The sequence below is a fragment of the Rhinoderma darwinii genome, chromosome 7, assembly GCF_050947455.1.
Source record: "Rhinoderma darwinii isolate aRhiDar2 chromosome 7, aRhiDar2.hap1, whole genome shotgun sequence".
In the NCBI taxonomy this organism is placed as follows: Eukaryota; Metazoa; Chordata; class Amphibia; order Anura; family Rhinodermatidae; genus Rhinoderma; species Rhinoderma darwinii.
Genome location: NC_134693.1, coordinates 10,882,986 through 10,895,744, shown reverse-complemented (window position 1 = coordinate 10,895,744; position 12,759 = coordinate 10,882,986). Strand labels below are relative to the sequence as shown.

General features: G+C 42.6%; 1 protein-coding gene across 16 annotated transcripts in view; it reads left to right on the top strand.

The window, feature by feature from the left end:
- Nucleotides 1-11,708, top strand: part of DOCK7 (dedicator of cytokinesis 7) — a 126,673-nt gene extending 114,965 nt beyond the window's left edge. For 10 of the 16 annotated variants that reach the window (XM_075832747.1, XM_075832742.1, XM_075832737.1 and 7 more), the window contains 7 exons: nucleotides 4,803-4,928; nucleotides 6,608-6,697; nucleotides 7,033-7,269; nucleotides 8,022-8,165; nucleotides 8,490-8,596; nucleotides 9,125-9,292; nucleotides 10,198-11,708. In XM_075832747.1, the coding sequence (XP_075688862.1) occupies nucleotides 4,803-4,928; nucleotides 6,608-6,697; nucleotides 7,033-7,269; nucleotides 8,022-8,165; nucleotides 8,490-8,596; nucleotides 9,125-9,292; nucleotides 10,198-10,240 (915 nt within the window). In that variant the 3' untranslated portion in view covers nucleotides 10,241-11,708. Of the gene's footprint in view, nucleotides 1-4,793; nucleotides 4,929-6,607; nucleotides 6,698-7,032; nucleotides 7,270-8,021; nucleotides 8,166-8,489; nucleotides 8,597-9,124; nucleotides 9,293-10,197 lie in introns of all 16 variants that reach the window. The other 6 variants (XM_075832748.1, XM_075832740.1, XM_075832741.1 and 3 more) reach the window with 1 other exon arrangement.
- Nucleotides 11,709-12,759: the final 1,051 nt, after the last annotated feature.

Here is a 12,759-nt window from a genome sequence, read left to right as displayed (position 1 = left end):
ACACAGTGTCCATTCATATCAATGTGTGTTCTGCGTAATACAGGACAGGACAGGTCCTCCAGAGAGAGAGACGCTCTATGTAACCGCTCTCCACTCTGACCAAGAGATGACGACCCTGAACAGAGGACCCCCCCACTATTAACTCAGAACTCACTAATAGGGTGTATGGAAATGGGTTTTCTATACTGGACAATTCCTTTAAGGCAGATTATTTTGGCTAAATCGACCCCTGAAATTGATGTTCTCCAGTGTAATCGTTCATCCTGTGCTGTCTGCATGGTAACAACCATCCTCTCCATACCCTGCTTTAACATGAAGGTAGAGGAGCTGTGGCGCGCTTAGCAGATGTGGACCCCCAAGTACTTGTTGGCACTTATAGTCCCATGGCATCTGGTCAGCCACCGATTGTCTACCTTCCCTTGCTTTCCATGCATGTCGCCTCTCTTTAACCCTTTCCAGTCCATCCACTAAACCCGCTGGCCTCTGCATTGCCTCCCAGTGTGATCCCAGCACCCCCATCATTGCATTGTGTACGTTTTCCAGTTGAATATTTGTGTTTATCCATTTTAGTTTTGATGAACCCTAATTAAAATAATTTCTGTTTTTTTTCCAAACCCCTTCACCCTCTGTCTCCCCCGGTTCCTGACCCTTCTCCCCACTTTTTACTCTTGTCTGTTGTGGTAAGTTCCATTTCGTGGATATTAAAACTGTATTGTATAACTTCAGCCAAGAAAAAAAAAAAATGAATAACGTTTGACCCTTACTGCGCCAGATTACCGGTTTTGTTTTTTTAAATTGGACCCCCAAATTTTTTTTTACAAAAATTGCACCATTTTAGTAAACTGTAATTTGTCCCATTTACGGTTTTCTATGGTGGTTATTACGAAAGACCCGGCTGGCGCAGCATCTCCCTTTGTGATGATGTGAATGATCCCCTCCCCCACCCCGCGCAGCATCGATGAGAGGGGTTTACCGTGCAGTATATAATATTATGGTGGCTGTGCTCTATCTCTCAGCTCTGTTAATGGCTCTTTGGTGTAATCTCCTCTCCTTTAAGCTGCCCTATTATTTTTTTTTCTCTGGAAAATAATAGGTTAATCAGCGCTTTAGTTTCCAATAATCCTTTCTGCTACTCAGCGCGTCCGTCTTCTATAAAGAGCCCAACCTGGTCTCAGTAGGTACATCACATCGACGACACACACACTTCAGTGAATCTTCATCCTCTGGTCCATATATATATATATAGTGCCGTTCTCTCATATCAGCCAGGGTTTCAATGCTGTCTAATAGTTGGTTCTAGTAATCTCAGAGGGCAAGGTCTTCTTTTTTTTCATATTACAGCTCATGAGAGGTATTATTATTATTATTCTAAGTAAAGAATAAACCTAAAAGCCCTTGAAGGGGTTGTATGAGATAAGAAAAAATGGCTGTTTTCTTTTAGAAATAGCGCCTCTCTTGTCTAATGGCTGTGTCTGGTATTGCAGCTCAGCCTTATTTAGTTCAATGGAGCTGATAATAGACTCAGCCTATAAAAGTAGTGCTGTTTCTGTAAGAAAAAAGCTATGTGTTTCCAATCTCGTATACCCCTTTAAAGCATAGCTTTGCACATTTCTTAAAGGGATCCTCCGCCTAAATTTAGTTTTTCAAAAATTTGGAAGAATCAGAGGGAGAACAGTATGGCTCGAGCGCTGCCGTGCCTCGTGGCCGGGTCTCTGCCCTTTGTTCAGCGTTCGTTTGGCCTTGAGCTGAAGACCTGAGTTTGAGATCTGAGACAGACTGGTTTCTAGGGACTCGCTGCCTGGCAACCCCATGTAAAATGCTGCAGCTGGTAGACTGTGTATCCATAGCAACGGTCTCAATTAACTAGGTCATTCTGCTCAAAGATGGATTGGCACCATGTTAAAGGGGTTTGTGCCATCAATACAAATGGAAACTCAATATACATTTTAGAGTAACTTTGTAAGTATTTTTTTATTTAAAAAAAACAGTTTCCTCTGCAGAAATATAGCAATTATCTCATTGTAATAGCACCCCCTGGTGTTCAAATGTATAGGTCTCTGCACGTTGTTCTAGAAAATGTCAGATGTGCATGCGCAGTACAATGCAATTAAAGAAACAGGTATATCTTTAAGGCTAGACATACGGTATTACACCGTCCGATTTTGGCCAGTGCAGCGAGCAACGAGATATTGATTTCAATAGGAGGTAGAGATGTTTTTTTCCCACTAGCGGAAAAAAAGCTCGGGGGGGGAAAGAAGCGACATGCCCTATTCTTGAGGCATTTTCCGCCTCTAAAACCCCATTGAAATCAATGGGAGACGGGAAAAAACGCCACAAGTGGCCGCTGCGTTTTTTGACGCGCCTTATGGCAAAAAAACGCTCGTGGTTTTTTCCTTTGCCTGTTGAAGAAAGAGGTAGAAAAATTTGTGGCAAAACCACTTAAAAAAACCAGAGCTGATTTTTCCAGGCAGAATTTTGTGCCTGCAAAAGACTGTGTGAACGGGGTCTAAAACCCCCTTTACTTCTACATCTCAGAGTACACAGATTTCAAGCAGTAAGGCTTCGTTCACATATACGTTAGGGCTCTATTGTGACGTTCCGTCTGAGCTTTCCGTCAGAACAAAGCCGACTGAAGCAAACGGAAATCATAGGTTTTCATCAACATTGATATCAATGGTGACGGATCCGGTGCAAATGGTTTCCGTTCGTGTCAGTTGTGTAAGGGTTTCGTCGTTTTGGCGGAATGAATACTGTAGTCGACTACGCTATTCATTCCGTCAAAACGACGGAAACCATTTGCACCTATGGTTTCCGTTTGTGTCAATCAGAGATCCGTTCTGATGGAAAGCTCAGACGGAACGTCCGAACGGGACCCTGACGCAGATGTGAACGAAGCCTTAGAGCTTTACTAGAATGACATGCAGAGACCTTTACATTTGAACACCAGGGGGCGCTATTACAAGCAGATAACTGCCATATTTCGTCGAGGAAACTCTTTTTATTTAATAACAATACTTTCCAAAGTTCCTCTAAAATGTATGAGTTTATATATTGCCATTTCTATTGATGGCACAACCCCTTTTATGAAGAAAATCAGCTGATGCTATTATCCATGTAAGCCTGGGGTATTGTCAGAAATAAATAAAGGAGGAGAACCTCTTTAAATAGTAGTGGACACTAATCTGGAAAAATCTGAGTTCCCTATGAATTCCCTTCCAGTTTACAGAAGTCCATAGGCGAGGTCCCAGGTGTAGACTATAGATGTGATCTCCAACCTGTGGCTCTCCAGCTATTGCGAACTACAGTTCCTAGCATGTCCTGACAGCCGCAGCCTGCTGGGAGTTGCGGTTTTGCAGTAGCCGGGGAGCCACATGTTGGCCACCACTGGACTGCAGGATTCTGCCATTGGCGCTGGAGGGTTTCTTCTGAAGCCCCTTTAGTTCTCGGTCATCACGTCCAGTTCATGACTTTATATTGGGGAATTGTCATTTAAGCGATTTGCTTATATTCTGGTTAACGTTGTTCCTGAAGTGGAGCCACGTACAGTAAAAGGGGTCACGTACTTTTAAATCAATGTGAAAATGGAAGAAAAATGGGAACAAGTTTTACTCGATGGACTCTTTGACCTGTGACATCTCGGTGTCCTATTCCGAGCAGACGGTGGAGGCGGCAATTCTTGGTTGAACTTCTATTGAGGATTATGAGATCCTGCCAGTATAGTATGGATGATCAGTGATTATATGCATTAAAGGGTGTGTATACTTTTACAACCAATACGTTTAATGCTCCAATGTATCTAAATTAAAAATACTTTGCAGGTAGTCTTGATTTAAAAAGTCTCCTACCGTTTTGTGCCTACAGCTCCTATGCAGACCTATGTGTCTCCATAGTTACACGTCAGACAAACCTTGTGTCTGGTCCTGCAGTCGTGTTACTCCACTGCCTCTGCTTTCTCTTCTACTATGTGTAGGTTATAAAGAAGAGAGGGGGCAGAGGAAGGGAGTAACACATGACTGTAGCTTCAGACTACACAGGGCTGGTTTGTAGTCTGTAATCATGGAGACACATAGGTCTGCCTAGGAACTGTAAACCTAAAACGGTAGATTTTTAATCAAGACTATGTGTAGAGTTTTCTATTTTAGATGCTTTAGAGCGATATAAAAATGGTTGAAAAAGTATAAATACCCTCTCATTAAATAGCGGTTGCATTGGTACAGCTGATATAAAGGCTGCATCCACTGTGTGTAATCAGTAAGTTTACCTAAATTCTAGCTGTATTTTTTGGTATAACTTTTCGTATATTATTCAGTGGCTTTTCAGGTACTTTGCTTTCTTACCTTGTATTGATCTTGAATTACATCATGTCTTATATTCCATTCACATCCAGAGCTGCATTCGAAATTTTGCTGGATTTGTTAGTTCTCAGGATTCAAGACCTCACATCTAACTTCTTCCTCAGTGCCTGTACTGATCGTGCTGTGCTGCATTGTGGTAGATGTAGTAATTACACCAGACACCTTACAGTAGTCTGATGCAGAAAAACACCGCTATCACAGTGCATTGGGAGTACTGTATCTAATGGTCTGTCAGTATAGCGCTGACGGATCGTAGTTGGCAGCCAGGAGAATACTGAATCAAGCTCTGGATGTGATTGGAATAGAAGACAAGATGTAACTCCAGATCAACTTACTGTTATATGTTGATGTTCAGCGTACCTGATGTGATTCTGTTCTACGCTGCCGTCTTCTCCTCATTAACCATGTGATAATTTAGCCACTCCCCCTTCTCTTTAGGACGGGAAGAGAATGTTTGGAACTTATTTCCGTGTCGGTTTTTACGGAACCAGATTTGGAGACTTAGATGAACAAGAGTTTGTTTACAAGGAACCAGCAATTACCAAACTAGCGGAAATATCTCACCGGCTGGAGGTAAGAGGCGCTTCACGGTTCAGTGCTGTGCATTGTGTCTATAGAGACGTATGATCTGTGGATTGCGAGGATGGAGTTCTGCAACTTACTGGTGTTAAATAAATATTAAAGGGAAACACCATCTCCCCATAATTCTGTCCGGCAACAGTCACATGTAGATAGAAAATCCCCTCTGATATATTCATCTTCTGTGCCCAGCAGCCGTGGTTTTATTCTCACTGGAATCACGAAAGTTCTTCTTTTCATTGCTTAGTGTGAATGAGTGAGAGATGCTGCTGCATGACTACTCACACAGGGAGAGAAAGGGAGGCAGTACTATCTGTAACACCATCATTTATAGCAAGAAACGGAGACAGTACTAGCTGTACCTACATAATTTATATAGAAGCAGTACAATCTAGCTACATTATTTATATACAGATATACTGTCATTTATATAGAGGAAGTACTATCTGTACCTACATCATTTATATAGAGGAAGTACTATCTGTGTGTATCATTTATATGGAGACCGTAATATCTGTAACTTCATTATTTATAGCAAGAAACAGGGAGGCAGTACTATCTGTACATACAACATTTATATAGAGACCTGAAGGCAGTACTATCTATAACTTTATTATTTATATAGAGACAGGGAAGCAGTACTATCTGTAATTCAATCATTTATAGAAAGACAGGGAGGCAGTGCTATTTGTACTTACATTATTTATAGAACGAGACAGGGAGGCAGTACTATCTGTGCCTACATCTTTTATTTAGAGACGGAGACAGTACTATCTGCACCTATATAATTTATATAAAAACAGGGAGGCAGTACTATCTGTACCTACATAATTTATATCAAAACATAGGGGCAGTGCTCTCTACCTAATTCATTTATATAGACAGGGAGGTAGTACTATCGGTACCTACATTGTTTAAATAGAGACAGGGAGGCAGTGCTATCTGTAATACCATCATTTATAGAAAGGTACAGGGAGGCAGTACTATCCATGCCTACATATTTTATTTATAGATGGAGGGGCAGTACAATCTGTACCTAAATCATTTATATAGGGAGACAGGAAGGTAGTACGATCTGTGCCTATATCATTTACAGGGAGATACATGGAGTAGTACTATCTGTGCATATATCAATTATTTAGAAAATCATCATTTAGATAAAGAGACAGGGAGGAGGTACTAGCTGTACATACATCATTTATATAGAGACAGGGAGGCAGTACTAGCTGTACCTAAATCATTTATATAAAGAGACAGGGAGGCAGTACTAGCTGTACCTAAATCATTTCTATATAGAGACGGAGGCAGTACTATCTGTACGTACATCATTTATATAGACAGGGCGGCAGTACTATCTGTACCTACATCATTTAAAGAGACACGGAGGCAGTGCTATCTGTACCTACATCATTTATATAAAAATATGATGAAGTACTACCTGTGCCTCCATCTAGTGGCAGCCTTGTACTTCAGAAATGTATTTAATCTTATAAATAATCTCTGTATGAGAGCCCTATTACAATATAGTATTAATGAATCGTTCCCCCCCCCCCCCCCCTGTAGCCTTCGTTTCTGTAATAATTTAACCGTAGTAATCGCGATTTATGTGAATGGTCACCTACAAAGAATGTGGGTGTTTGACGTGTGTGATCCGCTCTCTCCTCTTTCTGTAGGGATTTTACGGTGAGAGGTTCGGGGAGGATGTCATTGAGGTCATTAAGGATTCCAATCCAGTCGACAAGTGTAAATTAGATCCTAATAAGGTAACAGAAGATTTCAGGTTTTGTGGCGGCTTCGCCAGCGTTATCGATATCTGTGGAGCCGGTTATGCTGCTCCTATAACTTGTGTACAGTGAGATCATGAGCAGCTGCACAGAGCTCTGTCATGGAGCTCCTGTCTGGTCAATGCACCCCTCCCCCATATGAAAGATCTGTGTAACCCTACATTATCCTCCATTTTTATGCGTTTTGGCCGCTGACGCAGAATCCAGATGTTTCAATGTATTCAGAAAGATTCCATGGCCAGAGCGTAGATAAAACAGGAAATAATATAGGGCCAGTCCCCGCAGCTCATGTCTGTGGTGTCGCTCTTTCCCAGGCGTTCATCCAGATCACCTATGTGGAGCCGTACTTCGACACCTATGAAATGAAGGATCGGATCACCTATTTCGACAAAAACTACAACCTGCGGCGGTTCATGTACTGCACGCCCTTCACCCTGGATGGACGGGCACACGGAGAACTACACGAGCAGTTCAAGAGGAAGACCATCCTGACCACGTCACACGCGTTCCCCTACATCAAGACCCGCATAAACGTCATTCACAAGGAGGAGGTGAGGAGCATCCGGGGCTACACGTCGCACAATAGAAGCCTCCGTAAGGAATACACACAGGGTTGAGTTAAAGGTCTGCCAGAAACAGTGCCACTCGGGACTGGGCTGCAATACCAGACACCGCAATGGACGAGAGCGGCGCTGTTTCTGCCAAAGAAAACAAAGATACAGCTTACTAAGACAGAGACGTGCCACTAAAGTTTAGGCTAAGACTACACTGAGTTTTGTTGCACTATTCCCAAATATCACAGTTGTATCTACATTTGTTTTCTAAATAAAGCTTAATCGTTAAATAATTACAAATTCTTGCCATTTTCTAATATACTTTGTTTGAATTACTCATTGTTTTCAAGATCACTGATGTCAGACAATTGGAACATTACAGATTTTTAGCCTCTGAATACAAGTTTCCATCCACTGACCGCAAGCAGAGATCTTGAGGAAGTGCGGCACAAAGTATATTAGAAATTTACAGAACTTTTCATTCTATAATTACGTTTTATTTATACAAAACTGGAAAACCAAAGTAATTTCTAACAGAAGTTCTGAGTGGTAAATCTGTAGCGATACTTCTCTGTAGCTTGTTTTGCCCTCATCTTGGTCAGATGTCTGGGAAAGCTGGGCCCATAATGGTTGTCATCCAGCTTTTCCAGGAGCTGACTAATAAAATGTTTCATTTCGGACTTGGCAGAAGACGACTCGAGGACTTGTTTACTGTATTTCATTAGTAACCGCTCCTGTATATATTGCAGATCATTTTGACTCCTATCGAAGTTGCCATCGAGGACATGCAGAAGAAGACGCAGGAGTTGGCTTTTGCCACCCACCAGGATCCGGCCGATCCTAAAATGCTGCAGATGGTCTTACAGGGTTCAGTGGGGACGACGGTGAATCAGGTCCGTTCTAATTTCCGGTTGCTGCTGAATATCATATATGTTCCCGGATGTAGTCACACAATAATGACATCACATAGTCCTAGGTGGTGATTGGACACATTGTCATTTCTATGAGGTGGGAGGAGCCTAAGGCTTAAACTACTCAGGTGATTTCTAGTAGTGACATCACGCCGCCAGCATTACCCCAGCCTCGGACAGCCACTTCCCCCCTGAGCATAGCCCTGGCTTATTATATATAAATATGTACTTTCTTTGCGGCAGAGGCTCCAGGAGGCGACACACATGGTGGGATACTTTGATGTTTCATGTCGGCTTCTCTTGCAGGGTCCACTGGAGGTTGCTCAGGTGTTTTTGTCGGAGATTCCAAACGATCCAAAACTATTTCGCCATCACAACAAACTTCGACTCTGTTTTAAAGACTTCACAAAAAGGTATGTTCCCCTTTAAGGAGAACTCCTTTCAATATGGTGTATTAGGGTATATGAAATCCATTCACCCCCGTTATTAGTCAAAGCTAAAACAAGTCGCAGTCGCTCTGACTGGTGGACCGCCGGCATCCATGCACTTTCATGTCATCCCTTATTTCCCTGCGATACTAAGATGATCAGTGTGTGGATTCTGTTGATTATAGGGGTTCCCTGCAGAGATCCCCTCCCCCCCTCATCATGATCAGTAAATTGATGTGTAGATTTATTACACAAGGCTCGTTACTCTTCTATGAGACATTGTATAGACTGCATCATTTCTTTAATCCAGCATCCAATAATCCAGAAAGTCTGGCACTTATAATGTAGAATTTCACAAGACCAGAAACAGGGATGAAATTCCTCAAAAATTGAGCAGCCGGTTACACCGGCAAAAATACTATGTGCCGATTTAATGGTTCAGGATGGTGACTGCGGATGATGGGAGTGGGAGTATTGAATGTTTCATCAGCTCTGCCCTGTGTATTGTTTTAGGTGCGAGGACGCTCTACGAAAGAATAAGAGTCTCATCGGTCCAGATCAGAAGGAATATCAGCGGGAATTAGAGCGCAATTACCACCGCCTGAAGGAGGCGCTGCAGCCGCTCATCAACCGGAAGATTCCACAGCTGTACAAGAATGTGGTTCCAGTCACCTGTCACAGGTAAATCTGCAGCTGCTGCACCCAGATCTAGTGCAGGGGTGAGCGATGTTCTGATGATACCGAGTTATCTGATCATAGGTTTTTCTGGTTTTAGGTTATCAAAGCTTAAAGGGAATTGCTCCATCTGTACAACCCTCATGTGTCCCATTAGGACGTTTATTGGTTGTCACAGAGGGGGGCCTGCTGTTTGTGCCTCCCCCTTTATTAGCATAAAAAGCCATTGGAAAAATTGGCTCTGGTTCTACAGGACTTGGACATGGTGCCCATCCAAATAAATGGGCACCAAGTAATACTACATTTCAGGTGCCAGAAGCTTCCCCTGGAGAGAATAACTGATCAGCTTACCATCGAAGGAGTTGCAAATCGAAAGTTTAGCAACTTTCTAATATACGTTATTTCAATGCCTCACCATTTGTAAGATCTCTGCTTGCAGTCAGTTATAAATATTTGTATTTACATCCAGATGCAGCACCAATGTCTCTCCTGTTTATTACAATGTATCAGTCTGGAATCCACAGTTTAGTTTATGGGGGATCGTCCAGACAAGTGATCTCCAACTTGTGATTCATCAGCTGATGTGAAACTACTGAGGGCATGCTGGGAGTTGTAGTTCCAGTGCAGCTGATGAGCCACAGGCATAAACTGAACACAATTGTAGCAAACTCACCTGTAAGGTGCGTTATGTTAGGACAGGTTTCTAGCCTCTAGATGTGAAGGCTGTTCCCATTCACTGACATCTTACAGAGATCTTGAAAATGGTGAAGAACATAGACAAAGTAGATTAGAAAGTTGCAGAATTTTTCATGATACACTGATTAAGCTTTATTTACATTACTTAGGCCCTTTAAGGTATAGTATCGTTATCTATATATGTGAAACATTTGTTTCTTTTCTGTGCACTGTAGGGATTCGTTCAGTAGAATGAGTCTGAGAAAAATCGATCTGTGAGGGGAAGAAGTGGGATCACTCATCACTATGGAACCGACAGCTGGTCTGAAAGCATGGGAAACAGGCAGCGGGAGCCAGTTACATGGCGAGAACAGACACGAGACCCGTGCATTGCGGTATCGTGACCATAAGTGTTTGGATTGCCACGATGGACTGTTACAGGACGGGCCGCTATTACAACGTTCTGCGTTGCTTTGAATTCTATCATTTCATTTTTATTTCCTGTGGTACAAGAATCCATTTTTATCACTATTTATGCAACATTAACTTTATATTAATTTATATTCCAAACGCTTCATTTTTTTAAAGGGACTTTCCTTCTCACCACATTTTTCCAGCACAGCCATCTGTTTGTCACATACTTAACCACAACGTTGTGAGTTGTTTTTACGGTACAAGAGACATAAGGGGTTAGAGATGATGCGTCTACTACTAAGCGCCTGATTTCTGCTCCGCTGTGGCCGTTCTGGTCCTTCCATGTATTTCTACGTTTCCCCTTGGCTTTTGCATTTTTTCCTAATTGTGTAACTTCACTAAGATCCAGCTCCGGCCTGTGCAGATGTGAAGGATCAGATATTATATGGAGCGGACCATGAAGTCTTCTGCAGCCAAAAGAAGTTAGAAGGTGTTATCCTCCTCAGATTGGCTGCTGAGTATAACCAAACCCAATAGAGATTTTTATGGTGGTGTCAACATCCTTTTTAATTCCCATCGCGGGTGACGTTGACTGTTGCATTGTCCGCATCCACTCTACTAAGCATTATTGCTCAGAACATCGGCTGTAGGTGTATACGGTTTTGTGTCTTTGGGGGAGGCACACAATGCGCTTCTATATTGGATAGAAGAATTGCCGCTGACGGTAGTCACTTTTTGCAGAGACCTCCTCTGGCGGTACAACGTGGTAGCTCCGGTCCTTATACTCATATATTGACAAATAAGCCCCGAGCTATATAATCTTCACAGCTGGCATATTGTCTTCTGGTGACACTAAAGTAATGCACCTTGGAGACCCATTGCTTTCCTTTTTTTTTTTTGCAACTTCTGTTTTCTTGGTCAGGATCTGCTCTTAAGTCTATGGCCATACAGGCTGTCAGGACATGCTGGGAGTTGTAGTTTTCCCACAGGCTGGGGTTTACTGTTCTACACCCAATAGCAGGGAGATTATGCATACATTTAATTTCCATGGAACAGCAGATATCACCATCACATGGAACAGGTTCAGGCTAAGTGTAGATTTCGAGGTCCAGGACTCTCTCCCTCGCAGGCAGGCATCCCTTACACAGCACAAGTTACTTTCCAGCCACCTGCGCTTAGGGACATAAGTATTCAGTGGACAAGTTAACAGTAAATAATTCAGATACTGATCGGTAAATAAATTGTGACTCTTGCTCTTCAGCCTTTGGACACAGATTATACCCCATGTATATTTTGTATTGTATTATTTGGACTCATTAAACTATGAAATATTTTTACTTGTAATATCTGAGTCATTTGCACATCACATAATTACATACTAATGGGACAAATCACTGAGTCTAGCTTAATCGCCATTATTTAAAAAGGGAACCTTTTACCACCATGTTTTTAGGCCCAAAGTTCTGTTTATTAACTTTGTATTTTTTACTGCAGTTTAAAGAGGCTCTGTCATCAGATTTTGCAGCCCCTATCTCCTATTGCAGCAGATCGGCGCTGCAATGTAGATTACAGTAACGTTTTTATTTTCATTTTTTTTTAAAAACGAGCATTTTTGGCCAAGTTATGACCATTTTTATATTTATGTAAATGAGGCTTTCTAAAGTACAACTGGGTGTGTATTATGTGCGTACAACTGGGTGTGTATTATGTGCGTACAACTGGGCGTGTATTATGTGCGTACAACTGGGCGTGTATTATGTGCGTACAACTGGGCGTGTATTATGTGCGTACAACTGGGCGTGTATTATGTGCGTACAACTGGGCGTGTATTATGTGCGTACAACTGGGCGTTGTGAATAGAAGTGTATGATGCTGACGAATCCGCATCATCCACTTCTCTTCAGAACGCCCAGCTTCTGGCAGTGCAGACACAGCGTGTTCTCCAGAGATCACGCTGTGACGTCACTTCCTGCCCCAGGTCCTGCATCGTGTCAGACGAGCGAGGACACATCGGCACCAGAGGCTTCAGTTGATTCTGCAGCAGCAGCAGCAGCAGCATCAGCGTTTGCAGGTAAGTCAATGTAGCTACTTACCTGCAAACGCTGATGCTGCTGCAGAATCAAATGTAGCCTCTGGTGCCGATGTGTCCTCGCTCGTCCGACACGATGCAGGACCTGGGGCAGGAAGTGAGTGACGTCACAGCGTGATCTCTCGAGAACACGCTGTGTCTGCACTGCCAGAAGCTGGGCGTTGTGAAGAGAAGTGGATGATGCCGATTCGTCAGCATCATACACTTCTATTCATAACGCCCAGCTAGTAAAAGAAGTAAAAACGCCCCGATGTGCACACAATACACGCCCACTTGTACATAACTTTAAACACGC